We start from the raw sequence: 16499 nt of genomic DNA on the forward strand, positions 1-16499 counted from the left end.
TGACCCCTGGTCTACAGTAATTGCCCCAAATAACACAACACTGTTTTTTTCTCCTTCTACAGGTGATACCCAAAATAACACAATGAAGGCCTGTGTGTATGCATCTCTCTGTTTAAGAAATCAAACAAGAGACATCAAAGCCCCATGTTTCTCCCCATCCTGCCAGCCGAGCCCATCACTCTACCCCACATTTTCCAGAGGTAACCAGTATCCTGACTTCTGCCTTTAGCATCACTCACCTCTTTATACTTTACTTTTAAGACATACCTATGTATCCTTAAACATACAAAATTAATTTACATTATTTAAAAATTTACAACAATATCAACTTGCCTGTGGATTACAGTTCGCCTTCTTCATGCCCATTATGTCAGTAAGATTCACCTTTGTTGAAGCACATAACTAATACGTGATTCCTATGAACAGTTCTATAAAATTCCATTGTGGATGGTCACTTACTTGCCTGCTGATGGACATTCAGAATGTTTCCAGTTATGTGTTAGATCAGAAGATGACAATGTGGCCAGTCTCACACACAAATCTCTGTGCCTGTTTGTGAGTTTCTTAGGGCTTACCCTGAAGTCAGGCTTGTTGGGTCAGAGGATTGTGCACCTTGAACTTGACTAGATAACATGTAAGAAACCCTGATCCTCCGGATTCTCACCAGCACCTAGGGTTGTCAGATCTTTTCATTACTGCCAACCTGAAGGGTATGAATATGTTTCGTTTTTTTTTTTTTTTTTCCTGGTTTCATGGCTTACAGGATCAAGTTCCCCAATCAGGGATTAAACCTGTGACCCTGGCAGTGGAAGCTCAGAGTCCTAACCACTGGACAACCAGGGAATTCCCCAATAGGTCTTGTTTTTATAGCAAAAAGGAAAGGGATCTTTGGAACAAAATTTAAAGGACTTTTCACCCCCTCATTCTGACTCCAAAACTGGACAAATGAAGAAAAGCCAATAAACAGGGGATGTTTTGGGGCATTCTTGTATTACCAAAACTAATTAATAAAAATGTACCCCTCACTTCATGGGAAATAGATGGGGAAACAGTGGAAACAGTGTCAGACTTTATTTTTTTGGCCTCCAAAATCACTGCAGATGGTGACTGCAGCCATGAAATTAAAAGACGCTTACTCCTTGGAAGGAAAGTTATGACCAACCTAGATAGCATATTCAAAAGCAGAGACATTACTTTGTCAACAAAGGTCCATCTAGTCAAGGCTATGGTTTTTCCAGTGGTCATGTATGGATGTGAGAGTTGGACTCTGAAGAAAGCTGAGCACCGAAGAATTGATGCTTTTGAACCGTGGTGTTGGAGAAGACTCCTGAGAGTCCCTTGGACTGTAAGGAGATCCAACCAGTCCATTCTAAGGGAGATCGGTCCTGGGTATTCTTTGGAGGGAATGATGCTAAGCTGAAACTCCAGTACTTTTGGCCACCTGATGCAAAGAGTTGACTCATTGTAAAAGACTCTGATGCTGGGAGGGATTGGGGGCAGGAGGAGAAGGGGACGACAGAGGATGAGATGGCTGGATGGCATCACCGACTCAACGGACGTGAATTTGAGTGAACTCCGGGAGTTGGTGATGGACAGGGAGGCCTGGCGTGCTGCGATTCATGGGGTCGCAAGGAGTCGGACACAACTGAGCGACTGAACTGAACTGCTGTATGTATATGTATGGCTGAGTCCCTTTGTGTCCACCTGGAACTATCACAACATTGTTAATCGGCTATAATATAAAATAAAAAGTTAAAAAAAATAAAGTAGCTGTCCCATTCTGCATTCCTACCAGCAGTGTAGAAGTTTCTCCGTGTTTCCTAACATTTGGTATTACCAGTTGGTTGGTGTGTTTTTGTCTTTTTCAATTTTGGCCATTCTGATTGGCCTGGGATGGTATCTCATTGTAGTTTTGATTTGCATTTTCCTAATAACTAGTGATTTTGAGCATCTTTACACGTGCTCACTTGCTAACTGTATGTCTGGTTTGGCCATGTGTCTATTAAAATATTTTGTCCATTAAAAAAAAATGTATCCCCAGTCTTTAGATAAATCAAAATACTAAGATACTGACAGGAAACTATGAAGGGAGAAAAAAACCAGACAGTCATTTTCATCCTTCACACTCTAAAGAGTTGTTTAAAATGTAGAACAAACATTGGATGCTGTGGCATGGTTTAGTTAGTCACGTCCGACTCTTGCGACCCCATGGACTGTAGCCCACCAGGCTCCTCTGTCCATGGGATTCTCCAGGCAAGAATACTGGAGGGGACTGCCATTTCCTCCTCCAGGGATTGGATGCTGGGCTAAGCATTTTGGAGAAATTCTAGTTTAATAATTTGGGGCACTTTCTTAATACATTATAATATCTCAAATAAAAAACAAAGTCATGATTGTACAATTTCACGTATAGATATTCTAGACAAAGCAAACTATTCTATAGAGACAGAAAGCACATATCAGCCGAGGCGGGGGGTACATCTGAGAAAGGACACAAAGGAAGCTTTCAGCGTGGTGGAAACATTCTTAAAGTTAGAAGGTGATTAGAAGGTGTATAGTGGTTGAACTGTGCACTTAAAATGAATGTAATTTGGGACTTTCCTGGTGGTCCAGTGGTTAAGAATCTGCCTTGCAGTGTAGGGGACGTGGGTTCAATCCCTGGTCAGGGAACTAAGACCACATGTGTTGGAGCAACTAAACCTGTGTGCTGCACCTACTGAGCCGCACACTACACTTAGAGAGCCCGAGCTCTGCACACAATGCAGGATCCAACGTGCTGCAACTAAGACCTGATGCAGCCAAATAAATACTTGGTTAAAAAATGAGTGCAATTCACTGTATGGAAGTTACACTTCATCAAGTGTTATTGGTTATGTCTTAACTGAAGAGAGGATTTAAGGGCATGTGTCTATAAGCAAAAGCAGCCAAGGTCAAGAGTGTATCATGATCTCAAAAGATCAGAAATCATTCCTCTAACCTCCCTGCCAAGCACATGAAACGGTCTGATTACCAGCAAACTGATGAAGTGGTACAGATCTACAAGAGCTAAAAAATGACATGGCAAAGAAGGAAATATTTGATTACTAGAGCAGAGAGACAGCGAGTGATTTTTTCTCCTATTGTGCTTATTATCTTCTACAAGAAATTTAAAAAAAGGAAAAACACATTGCCTGGCGTCTATTCTAAACTTAGATCTAGGAATTACAGGCAGGTCACAGTCACAATCACCAGCATGAGTTAAGCCAACACTCTAGTTTGGATCCCAAGCACCTGTGAAATTGCTCCTGCGGCAGGGTCGGGGTGCTTCCCTGGAGGCTCAATGGTAAGGAATCCACCTGCCAGTGTGGGAGACACAGGTTCAATCCCTGGTCTGGGAAGATCCCGCAGGCTGCAGAGCAACTAAGCCAGCGCACCACAACTACTGAGGCTGCGCTCTAGAGCCCGCGTTCCACAACAGGAGAAGCCACCGGAATGAGGAGCCATCACACCGCAACTAGAGAGAAGCCCCCACCCCAATCCCTGCAACTAGAGAAAAGCCCAAGCAGCAGTGAAGACACAACACAGCCAAATAATAAAAGTATTAAAAAAAAAAAAAGAAATGGCTCCTGGGGTCGGGGGGGCGAGGGTGGCCCTGGAGACGTGCTACATGCTATGGGCTGCCTGGGGCGGGCAGTGTCACTTGGGTAGTTCATGGGAAATCACTCTTGATGCCTTCATTCTCTTTTATTTTACAACATTATGTGAGGAACACATTTTTCTCCTTGGTGATATATTTATCTGGCAATCCTGTGATTGTGAGGAATTCACAAGTGAAAAATAAAACTAGGAGGTGTCAGACAAACAGAGTACTGCTTAGACTACTGCGGTGACCTTCAAGAGCTGCTGAGACACTGTCCTCAAGTTCGGTTCTGTTTAGTGTTTGCAATCACATCAAGTAGAGATTCCCACAAATGTGATTTTTTACAGTCTGCTTCCAACAGAAAAGTCTATTAGGCAGACTTGGAAACTGTTTCATTAAAGAAGTTAAATATTCCTTATTTTTAGTAAATGACAAATTTTAACAATGCTTTTCCCTACCTTTTAAAAAGTGTAACTTAAAAAGATGTATTTCTTACTCTTATGCATTTCATTGTCCTGTGGCCAGAACAAAACCCAGTGGCCCAAACAAAACCCAACAAGCCAAGGAACAAAACAAACAACACATTTACCAACCCCTATTGAAAGTCCACTTTTTACGCTCAGGTTAAATTAAAACCAAATTACAGCTGCAATTTAAAAAATAGGCAAAAAAAATTAAAAATAGAAAATAAAAACTGCCAAGTGTGGGAGGGAGAGGCATAAATTTGGAATTTGGGATTAACATATACACACTAGTGTGTCTAGCGTGTGTGCTCAGTCCTGTCCGATTCTTTGTGACTCCATGGACTGGGGCCCACCAGGCTCCTCCGTCCATGGGATTTCCCAGGCAAGAATACTGGAATGGGTTGCCATTTTCTACTCCAAGCTATCTTCCCAACTCAGGGATCGAACTGATGGCTCTTGCATCTCCTGCGCTGGCAGGCGCCATCTGGGAAGCCCAACATATACACACTACTGTATATAAAATAGATAACCAACAAGAACCTACTGTATAGCACAAGGAACTATACTCAAGATTTTATAACAACCTATAAGGAAAAGAATCTGAAAAAGAATATATACATATATATTCTTTAATATATATCACCAGAAACTAATACAATATTGTAAATTAACTATACTTCAATCAAACAAACCAAAAAAAGGGAGATTACTGAGGCAATAAAAACACCCTAAACAATGAAAAAAACTGGCAAGTGTACCTATTTTATCACATTAAAGTTGTATTATCAACACCTGAGACAGAGTTGCACTGGCAATTCAAATTCCATAAATGTAAATTGTATGTATACACAATCTGATATTGATGTTAAGGGCTTCCTGAGCCACAGTCCTGAAGTGATGAGTCAGGGCTGGAATCTACTTACCCTCGGGCAGGGCCCCTAGTGCTGCTACCCAGCGCAGCAGCTGCAAGACCCAGGGAGAAAAGGGAGCTTAGAGACAGAGGAGCATGACAGCCCTGGAGCCTCCCCTCCCAATGAGTGGCTTGTTCACCACCCGGCTGCTCCTCTTGGGCTTTAAGCTTCCTGACTTATGGTGCTGGCCAACCTGAGACAGGAAGAAGGGGACACTGCCAAAACCACAGATGGGCCAGGAAACAGGTCAGGATGAGCGGGACAGCCAGCAAAGTGTGGCTCCCAGCAGCACCTGGACCCAATGAAGGTGCTAGAGGCGTGCATCTCTGGATGGGAGAGAGGCATAGCTGTCCATGGATCAGATATTGGAATGGACAGCCTCCCTAGTCCACTACCCCACACACAAAGGCAAAAAAGAACTTCAAACCATCTGGCCATGCTCCCACAGCTCCACAAGTTCACCGTGCAGTCACTTGGAACTAAAAGGCTGAGTTGCAAATTTCATTATTATATTAAACAGGCACCTCGATCCATGAGTGAGTTTACGATGCTCTCAGGCATGAGTAGTCTTGTCTGTGAATAGTTCTGTAAGCATGGCCTCAGAACCATTATTACCGACGGTCTTCATAGCCCTTCTTCCCCAACACGACTGGGCTCACTAGAGGCTCAGCCCCACCTGTCCATTTGCAGGTCTACAATTTCAGGCAAACATGAGACCTGAGCTTAGAGTTGGCTTAGGGCATTCCTGTAGGACTTGTTACCTTTTAATCCCCTATAGCTGCAAAAGAGAGCCCTCAGGAGGGCCTTCTGGCTGGCCCACCGTTGGGGACACTTTCTAAGAGCAACCGCACGTGGAATAGTTTGAAAAACATCAATGTCAATGTCCCAGTCTGCTACCTGTGCTCCTTCCTAAGACTGACCTGCCTCAGATGCATTTTCAGTCCTGCTGTCTCCCTCTCCTCCTGCCCTTACACCATCAGCCCCATCCCCCACTTCACAGGAGAAAGGTGCAGGGTACCAAAGAGACCATTCAGAAGGCTGGTCTGAATACCAATAACGTGAGTGACTTTCAAGCCTGGGTGATAAGGTTCTTCTCCAGCCAAGTGGCTCCCCAATTCTTTGCTTTCAGCAAAGTTAAAATGAAAATACAATCAGGACTGTCTACTGATAAACCACAAAAATATTTTTTTGTGTGATAGAAAATCAGGTAACCTAGGGGATATAACTTGGAAGAAATTTAAATAACTGAGTGAATGCTAGAGCAAAAATCACCCCCTATCCACCTTATGTGAACAAGATTTTCAGTACAAACAGAAACCAAAAACAGAATTGATGCTAAACCCTTAGTCAAGCACAGATACACAGATGGAGTAAAAAAAATACATGTATCTCAAATTTCACATTTTGTATTTAGTTACCTCTAAAATACGTACTAGTCATGCTGCCTTAACGGTGTACTAGTAGGAACTGCAATAGTTTGATTCAGAAGAAAAATGCCCACACTCAGAGAACCTGATCTTCACAGGAAACAGTAAACACTTTGAAATGTAGATAATCATGTATTTTTGTTGCAGAGAACCTGTGATCTTTTAGAGATACCTGCCAAGAGTACCAGAGGGGGGGACACGCAGCTGCTTTCATTGGCTATCACGGTGGTCCCCTCCCTCTGGGAGGTCCTCTTCAGGCTTGCTGAGCGCACACAGTTCCCAAACACTGCTTGTTGCTCAGGGTTGCGTGAAGGGAGATTTTTTTCCCCCTTTCCAAAGCCAGACAGCCACAATTGAGAAATGCTAGTCTGGCAGAAATGCCTATTCCTGATCCTAAAACCCAAACCCAAATGATCGCAAAGGAACTTGTGTCAATGTAGGGGAGGAGGGGCATTGCGGTCCCACCAGACACCGAAATGGCGCCTTACCTGGGAGTCTATGACAAATATCAGTGCTCCTGTTCCTCGGAAGATCATCTCATAGTCAAAGGTAGGGTCGAAAAAGTCAATCTGTCCTGGGAAGTCCCAAATCTGAAAATTAACAAAGGAGCTGTTGGAAACGTCCTCCCGGCAGATCTTGTTCGTGCTCTCCAAGAACAGAGTTTCATTGGGAGACATTTTATGAAAGACGACTTTCTGGATGGATGACTTGCCGCTCCTTCTTAGGCCCATGAGCAGGATCCTCGGCTTTACCTCCGTGCTGAAGGGGTCGCTAAAGTCCAGAACTGGGAAAACCACAAAAAGAAGAAGGAAGGTGAGAGGCTGTCACAGTGGTTAGTGAGAGGAGTTTCACTTCCGCCTTACACATAATTTATGATCCACAGACAATGCTACCTTTTCAAATACAGAAAGCGCAAACTCCATCACTCCCTCATCACGGGCCAGCTTTTAGTAAGTGAAGAACCCTGAAAAATGCTGCATCACCATCTCTCACACCATCTCAGAGGGCCAGAAAACCTGGGCAATTCCCCATCACAAGCAGGAACTCTAGAGTGTGAAGACTAGAGGTTTCCCGGAACAGACTATACAGGGAAAGAATCCACCTTAGCATTCCAGAGTGAAGTCCTTCTTTGCCCAGATCATCAGTGTTTGCTAAAGAGATGCTTGTTTATTTGAATTATGCCTCAAAGAAACAATTTTGGACTTCATCAAAATTTAAAACCTTGTTGCTTCAAAGGACACATCAAAAAAGTGAAGACAATCCACAGAGTGGGAGAAAACATTTGCAAATCATACATGTGATACAGGTCTAGTATCCAGAATACATAAAGAACTCTTACAATTCAACAATAAAAAGATAATCCAATTTAAAAATGTGTAAAGGATTTAAATAGACATTTCCCCAAAGATACACATATGGCTAATGAAAAGATGCTCAACATCATTAGTCATAAAGGCAATGCATATGAAAACAATGAGATGCCACATCATACCCCACTGCTGCTGCTGTGTCCCTTCAGTCGTGTCTGACTCTGTGTGACCCCATAGACGGAAGCCCACCAGGCTCCCCCGTCCCTGAGATTCTCCAGGCAAGAACACTGGAGTGGGTTGCCATTTCCTTCTCCAATGCATGAAAGTGAAAAGTGAAAGTGAAGTCGCTCATTCCACTAGGATGGGTTAAAAAGCATTGACAATATCAAGTGTTGGTGAGAATGTCAGGAAATGGGAACTCTCATACACTGCTGGTGATAACATAAAATGGTGTGCTTTGAAAAAACAGTTTGGTAGGTCCTCAAAAGCTTAAACATTGAGTCACCATATGACCTAGCAATTCTACTCCTAGAAGTAAAGAACTTACATATGTCCAAGCAAAAATCTGTACAAGAGTGTTCACAGAAGCACTACTCATAATAGCCAAAAAGTAGAAACAATCCAATGGCCATCAGCTGAAATATGAATTAACAAAATGTGGTATACCCATATAATGGAATATTATTCAGCCATTAAAAAGGAATGGAGTATTGATTCATGCCACATGACGAATGTTGAAAACGTTATGCTAAATGAAAGACACAAAAGGTCACAAATTGTTTGATTCTGTTTATATGAAAAGTCCACAACAGACAAATTCATAAAGACAGAAGGTACTTCGTGGTTGCCAGGGGCTGGAGGGCGGGGGAAACGGGAAGTGACCATTAATGGTTATGTGTTTTCTTTGGGGTGATGAAAACGTTCTGGGATTAAATAGTGGTGATGTTTGCATCCCTTTGTGAATATACTAAAACCACTGATCTATATACTTGAAAAGGCAAATGTTATGGTATGTGAAATATATTCCAACTTTTAAAAAGAAAAACAAAAAACAGCTTCATAACTGACAAAAATAAAAGACCAAGTATGAAACCCAGTGAAAGATCAAGAAAATAAACCAACATTTTAAGAAAAATGCAGAATATAGACAAAGATAAAAATGTGGCATTCATGGAACAAGGACAGTTCAGAAAAAGAGCAGCTATGGAAAAGGATCTTAATGAATCTCAGAAACAGAAACATAATTGGCAGGAGGGGAGGATATATGAATTGAAAAGCAGGATAAGCAGATGAACACGGCATTAGTGACTGGAAAGTCAGCCTCTCAGAACACGGGACAAAGGGATAGAACAATGGAAAGTATGAAGGAAAGGTAAAAGCAACACCAAGAATAAAATTCCAAAGTCCCATTATTCTTCAAACGAGTTCCAACAAGAAAAATTACAGAATATGGGGGAAAGCAATACTGAACTAAATAGATAATCCTTTTCCAAGGAGGGTTCAGGATGGGGAACACATGTATACCTGTGGCGGATTCATTTTGATATTTGGCAAAACTAATACAGTTATGTAAAGTTTAAAAATAAAATTAAAAAAAAAAAAGAGAGAGAAAAAAAATAAAATAAAATGAACATGCCCAAAGTAAAAAGGAGAAATTTAAACAAAAGCATCCCCATACCAAGAGTAAGTATAGTAAAACTTCAAAACATCAAGGATAATAATAAAACTTAAAACTATGAAAAGAGGAAAACTATTACCTACAAAGGAATCATAAAGACATCAGACTTCTTAACAGCATGAATGAAAGAAGAGAACAGGAGAGTATCCTATGTCAAGGACGGAAGGAAAATATCTTTCACCCCAGATTTATATACCCAGTCATAGCATGTCTCAAATGTAGGAGAACAACAAGTGTAGCAAGATGTTTTCCAGGAATTCCCTGGCAGTCCAGTAGTAAAGATTGTAAATTTCCACTGCTGGGAGGCCGAGGGTTCAATCCCTGATTTGGGAATTAAGATCCTGCAAGGCTCCTGGTGCAGTCAAAAAAAAAAAAAAAAAAGACATTTTAAGACATTGAAGGACTCGGAAAGCTTACTGCCTACTTAATCTCTTTGAAAGAATTACTCAAGGATACACTCCTGAAAGAAAATACACTCAAATATGGTGAAATGCAATAAGCAATGGAAGACAAATTTTATTGAAACCTATTAATTTAAGATAAGTATTGATTTTAAATTTTGGAATAAAAAATTGGAAACTAAAATTCCAGACAAGGCAGACATGGGAGATTGGTGAGAGAGAGGTAGACAAAAAACAGAATAGTATGGTTCTTGATAGAAAAGCACAGTTGCGTATCAATTTTTTAAAACAGAAGAATAAGTTTCTCAAAATATAAAACAGGTGCATCACATTAAATTACGTACAACCACAAAAATATTTCAGTGCTTATTAATGTCTTCATCTCTTCTCAGTTTATACTGCTGGATGTGGGTGCAGATTTTAACTTCTCTTCAGCAGGGTGTGCAAGACTCTATGTGGCATGATCACTGACAGCGCTGCCCTGCAGGTTGGCTCTCTTCCTCTTGGGAGAACGTGGAGGTGATCGAGACCATTGTGGAAAGAGGAGGGAATGTGTATGAGTGTTTACATACATAGAGTGGCTGGGAAGTGAAATATACATATGGTTATAATATACACACACAGCTGGAAGTATTTCCTTTCCCAGCCAAATTCAAGCATGCACCGCCAACTATAAACAGCCGGGAAATGGTGAGTCAGATCAGCAAGAACACCATCAACTCTGTAGAGACCCCTCCACTGACCCCCATTCAGATGTATTTTATCATATTTAACTATTGTTGTTTAGTTGCTAAGTCATGTCCAGCTCTTTGTGAACCCAAGGACTATAGCCCACCAGGCTCCTCTGTCCATGGGATGTCCCAGGCAAGAATACTGGAGTGGGCTGCCATTTCCTACTCCAGGGTAGGCTTCCAAGGTGGCGCTAGTGGTAAAGAATCCACCCCGCCAATGCAGGAGACACATGAGACGGGTTCAATCCCTGGGTCAGGAAGATCCCCTGGAGGAGGAAATGGCAACCCACTCCAAGTATTCTTGCCTGGAAAACGCCATGGTCAAAGGAGCCTGGTGGGCTACAGTCCCTGGGGTCGCAAAGAGCTGGACACGACTGAGCACACACACGCTGCAGAGGATCTTCCCGGCCCAGGGATTGAACCCAAGTCTCTGGCATTGGCAGGTGGATTCTTTCTCACTGAGCCACCTTGGAAGCCCATATTTAACTGGCATGTACAGTAATACACTGTGTGCCAGGGACCTTGCTAGACATGTCTACAAACTTTACCCACCCAATGAGGAAGAACAAGTCTGTTCTACCCCTGAGGAACTTGGGGCAATGAACCGGCCCAAGGTCACAGGACTGGTATGTACTAGCGCCCTCATCCAGGGCCTTAGCCGCCAATCAGCTGGCATTCAACTAAAACTGCAACGAAGACAAAAGACTAGAAAATACCAGAGTGTGTTATGCATGACAAGAGTAAATGCTGCTAGGGAAACTCTTAAATTTACTTATACGTAGGTGGGTGCTATTTCACAATATAAATGCATTTTTTTATTGTGGACCCATGATCAAAAAGTTTTGTATGCCACTGCTGTTGATCAGGGGAGGTTTCTTACATCAGAAAAGCCTGCTGACGAGACTACTCTGGTGGAGTAGTTAAGACTCCACATTTTCACTGTAGGGGGAACAAGTTTGATCCCTGCTCAGGGAACTAAGATCCTGCATGCTTCATGGCTCAGCCAAAAAAAGAAAAGCCTTCTGGCAAAAATTTTCCTTCTAATCCTCCCCCACTCTCTCAAATATCCCTGCTTCTGAAATCCTATGGGGTTTCTCAGAGGATCTTTTTCTACTCTGGGACTGGTAGTCAGGAGCTCCCATCAGAAAAGGAAACACCCGTGGGTCTCCTGCAGAGGGCTGCCCTCCAACTATCACATTTCCCTGAGCTTCACCCACTTGCTCAAGTTTGATAAGAAGCACCTGAGGAAAGTGATCTGTTAAAGAGAATGAAGAAGAGCTGCTTTGAAAAGAGCAATGAGAGGGCCATTATGTATTTCCTTATGTATTTTAAGGAAAATCAGAAAGGAACTACAGAAAAAAATCTGGGGCTAGAGCTGGGACCCCAGAAAGGGCTCTTTAAAAGTGTAGGTGGGGGTTTGCAGGAAGGTGCCAGAGTGAGGTGAAATTTACAAGAGGGCAGTTTGTTCCCCTTTCATAAAGGTTCCCTGAATGTCTGCCAAGTTTGACAGGGCTGAGCCAGGGCTACAGACACAAAGAAAAACTTCATTTCTTAGTGATTAGAGAGGAAAATAGACAAGAAAAACTGACAGCTTTACAATGCACTGCTATCTAGGTGTTACGGGTTCAGCGAGAAGGCTCCCTGGAGAAATCACCTCTGAGTCTTCTAGGCGAGGAGGCATAAAAGAGATGAATGAGGGAAAGGTCGTGCCAGGAAGAAATCTGGCCTTCCTGGAGTTTAAGGAACATAGTTTAAAGACAAGAAAAGCCTGCCCACTCTCCAGAGGCCTCCCATAGAACTTAGAATAAAATCCAAATATCTTCTTTCCCTAAAAGGCCCTAGGTGGGCTGCCCTCTCATCCCATTCCTGGTTCATCCTCCGTACCAGTTCCTCGTCCTGCAGGCACACTGGCCTTCTGCTTCACCTTTGGCCTCCACTCGATTGGCTTTCCCCAGGCCTCCCCTGGCTCTTCCTCCCAACCAGCCCAGGGGCAACTTCACTTTCTCTTGCCTCAATGGGCCCCATCACTTCCTAATATCCCTGTGTCTTCTTCATAGTACTTCACTATACAAAATTATCTTTTTCCTTTATGTTTGTCTTGATTTGTTTATTGTTTGTCTCACATATACACAGGCAAAAAACTTGGTAGCACGTGGTGTGAGCCCAATAAATACCATTAATAAATTAGTTGATAGATTAACAGGCTAAGTTGTGAATGAAATGCAGGGAACTTTGGATTTTACTCTGAAAGCGATGAGGAAAATCACTAAGGATTTTTAAGTAGAGACTAACAGGATCAGGGGCTTCCCTGGTGACTCAGTCAGTAATAAGTCTGCCTGTAACATAGGAGACCCGGGTTCGTTCCTTGGGTCGGGAAGAGCCCCTGGAGAAGGAAATGGCAACCCCCTCCAGCATCCTCGTCTGGAGAATCCCATGGACAGAGGAGCCTGGAAGACTACAGTCCACGCAGTCGCAGAATCAGACACAACTGAGCGGCAAACACACACACCAACATGATCAGAAAGCGCGTTCCAGAGACTCACTCCACTTAAGGGGGTCAGTGTGGGGACTGTGAAGAATTCTAGAATAAGCCACTATGGCTTGAAAAAAAGATTATTTTGAGCTAAAGGCACTGGAGTTCTTGAAATCCCTTTTTTGTGTAAAGCAGATCCTCCTCCAAAGAACTCAACTGTCAAAAATCTCCTCCCCAGGAGCAACTCTCATCTTCTTTTTTTGGAGACTGAGACAAAAAGAAGTTGTCTACACCCAAACAATGTCACCAAACCCCCTTCCCCCATCCCCTTTGAAGTCATTTTTCTCTCAGAAGTGTCCCTCTACCCCCTCCTCCTCCTCTCTTAACATGGTATATAAGTCCCAAATTCTAACTACCTCCTTGAGTTGAATTTTTTGTGAACTCGCATGCATCAGTACTTAACTAAACCTATTTTTCTCTTGTTCATATCTTTTGTCATATCTTTTAATTTGCAGGACTCCAATTCAGAACCTAAGAGTTTTTCCTCCCTGACAATAAGGAGGAGGTTGTTCTAGAAACACAAATGAGATGAATTTGGAAATGGGCAGAAAGAATTGATCCACGAGAAGCTTAAATTCACTCAATAATACTCAGTGATCCTCTGAACACAGGGGACAAGGGAGAAAGAAATCCCTGGTTCCCAATCTGGAAGATCAAGTGAACAAGGGCCCACTTACCAACTTGTAAAGGCAAAGAGGCTGAAAAGGGATCCGAAGTCATTGAGTCCAGGGTGTCTCTTGGCCTATGGCTCAGATGAGGAAAAGACTGGGGGCCTCAGAAGGCAATACAACTATGAAGATGCAGGAAGGTTTGAAGTGGTAATGCAGGTTGCTGAGATGGTCCATGCTTTGTTGGTCCATTTTTCCCCTGATCTTGTTAGCTGAGGGTGAGGGCACATTGGAGAGGTTTGAGCCTTGTTCACAGTGAAATGGCTCAAACCAACCTGTTCCAACCTCTTATCACTATGAGTTACCATTTACGGACCACCTACAAAGCACACAGTGTCATCTCTAATCCTCAAATTGATAACACTCATCCTTTGTCAGATGTGAAAACTAAGCCCTCAGTGTTTACCATAATAAACACTCAATAGACATTCACTGGTTGCGACGATAAAAGTGATTGATGGGACTTCCCTGGTGGTCCAGTGCTTAAGACTCCATGAGTCCACTGGGGTCTTGTTGCAGAACTAAGATCTTGCATGCTGTGCAGTGCAGCCAAAGATATTTTTTTGAAAAGAAAACAAAGTGAGCAGAATGTGAACTGAAACTTTAAGAAGAAACTCCACATCTGACTTTGGCACAGCCAGCACTTAGGTATCAAGAGGGTGAGTTTTATGACCAAGTAAAGCTTATCCACTGTGGTCAGGGGCACTGAACATACCTATCTTCCACTGGGTCCTGATACACAATTTCACAAACAGCAGACGGAGCTTTGTAACTAGACCACTGGGGATCCCAGGGAAACTCAGTCACCCAAGGGGTAGCATTATGAGGAGGAGTTATCTAACTGGGCTGTTGTCAGCCTTTACTACCTTCAAGTTAATGACTTAACCCTGAAGCGGCAGAGCCCTGTCAAAAACTACAGAAGGGAGAAAGATGGATCAGGGACTTGGGGGCTGGGCTGCGTGGGGGGCCACATCTGACTGATCCTGTGGGCTGGGGTTGTTCACAACAAAGAAGGGACCAGAAATCAGGAAAATGGGAACTGAGGTTCTGACAGGGTTGACCCTGACTTCCTGGGGAGGACAAAGCATTGTATGAAACGCATTTCCTAAATTCTGATGTCTCTGACAACTAAGAGCTATTATTATTAAGCAAAGTTCTCCAAGAGGTGACACCTTTGAACAGACCCAAAACTGGAAAATAAAACAAAGATTTAACGAAAGGATTAGGATAATGTGGTAGCAAATGGAATGGTTGAAAAAATACTGTGTTAGTGCCCGAGTGGAGTGGAGTTAGTCGCTCAGTCGTGTCTGACTCCTTGTGACCCCACAGACTACAGCCGACCTGGCTCTTCTGTGTAAGGGATTCTCCGGAAAGAATACTGAAATAGGTTGTCATTCCTTTCTCCAGGGTATCTTCCCAACCCAGAAATCGAACCTGGGTCTCCTGCATTGCAGGCAGATTCTTTACCACTGAGCCATCAGGGAAGCCTGTTAGTGCCAGCTGCTGCTGCTGCTAAGTTGCTTCAGTCGTGTCCGACTCTGTGCGACCCCATAGATGGCAGCCCACCAGGCTCCCCCGTCCCTGGGATTCTCCAGGCAAGAACACTGGAGTGGGTTGCCTTCTCCAATGCATGAAAGTGAAAACTGAAAGTGAAGTCGCTCAGTCATGTCCGACTCTTAGCGACCTCATAGACTGCAGCCCACCAGGCTCCTCTGTCCATGGGATTTTCCAGGCAAGAGTACTGGAGTGGAGTGCCATTGCCTTCTCCGGTTAGTGCCAGACTGGGGTTCAAATCCAAGCTTGCCCACTTACTAATGCCCATACATGTATCAGAGCCCATGAGCCTTTATCTCCTCTATCAGTTTCTGTTAGAGTGTATACACACACACACACACACACACACACACCCATTGTTCTTTCTTTCTTTCTCCCCCAGCCCAAGCCTAGGTAAGGAGAGGGTCTTTTGTGGAATGTGACCAAGTGAGAGGCTCATTCACCCTTGAGGAAGTTAGAATGTCTTTGCTATTAGTATTCTGTGGGGTCCACAGGGGCTTAAGGTTCTACTGATACACACTTATGGTTTTATGAAGAGGCCTCGGGATTGTTTCTATTTGCATCATTATCTGTAGTCCTTTACATTTCTGATCAATGGAACTATTTACAATTCAAGACCCAGAAGTCCAGTAAGAAATTCCAACCCAAGTAGGAATTAAATATACCAATGGTATTGTTAATAAGAGAATATTCAAAAAATGATGAAGATTTACTCTCTGTCTGATTAACTGACTACTTCTTAAGGAAAACTAAATGCAATCAGAATACATATTTTCAAAGGCAGAAAGGGTTTTGAAGGTGATTTTTATTTATATGTGAAGATCAAATCTTTCTCAAATCCTCTCACATCACACTGGCAGGTAACTAAAAAACATGATTCCATATACGAATGTTTCCTTTACATATGTATTCAATAACATTTCTGGGAATTCCCTGGCGCTTCAGTGGTTAGGACTCTGTGCTTTCACTGCTGGGGCCCAGGTTCAATCCCTGGAAGGGGAACTAAGATCCCGAAAGCCATGTGATATAGCCAAAAATAAGAAAACAAACAAAATATCTCTAATGTGTTCTGACCTACCCATGCTTCTTCAAGAAAGGAAAAGTATTCTTGTGAGCTTTTCTTTTTTCCCCCAAACTATCACTCTGAGAGTGATCAAGTTTATTTCACACATGGAGAAACAGAGCTGGAGTCTTCCCCAGAGG

At 42.9% G+C, this 16499-nt stretch overlaps 1 protein-coding gene and 1 long non-coding RNA gene across 3 annotated transcripts in view; one reads left to right on the forward strand and one right to left on the reverse strand.

Moving 5' to 3' along the window:
- LOC112587446 overlaps positions 1 to 188 on the forward strand; it is a 30242-nt gene extending 30054 nt beyond the window's left edge. Inside the window, exon 3 of the long non-coding RNA XR_003111945.2 lies at positions 63 to 188. This is a non-coding gene — a long non-coding RNA (uncharacterized LOC112587446). The remainder of the gene's footprint in view (positions 1 to 62) is intronic.
- RRAGD (Ras related GTP binding D) overlaps positions 1 to 16499 on the reverse strand; it is a 38142-nt gene that overhangs the window by 16976 nt on the left and 4667 nt on the right. Inside the window, exons 1-2 of one of the 2 annotated variants that reach the window (XM_044924281.1) lie at positions 13752 to 13809; positions 6910 to 7205 (exon numbers count right to left, since the gene is read on the reverse strand). In XM_044924281.1, the coding sequence (XP_044780216.1) occupies positions 6910 to 7205; positions 13752 to 13794 (339 nt within the window). In that variant the 5' untranslated portion in view covers positions 13795 to 13809. Of the gene's footprint in view, positions 1 to 6909; positions 7206 to 13751; positions 13810 to 16499 lie in introns of those variants that run through there. The other variant, XM_045161952.1, reaches the window with a different exon arrangement.

The sequence above is a fragment of the Bubalus bubalis genome, chromosome 10, assembly GCF_019923935.1.
Source record: "Bubalus bubalis isolate 160015118507 breed Murrah chromosome 10, NDDB_SH_1, whole genome shotgun sequence".
Classification (NCBI taxonomy): domain Eukaryota; kingdom Metazoa; phylum Chordata; class Mammalia; order Artiodactyla; family Bovidae; genus Bubalus; species Bubalus bubalis.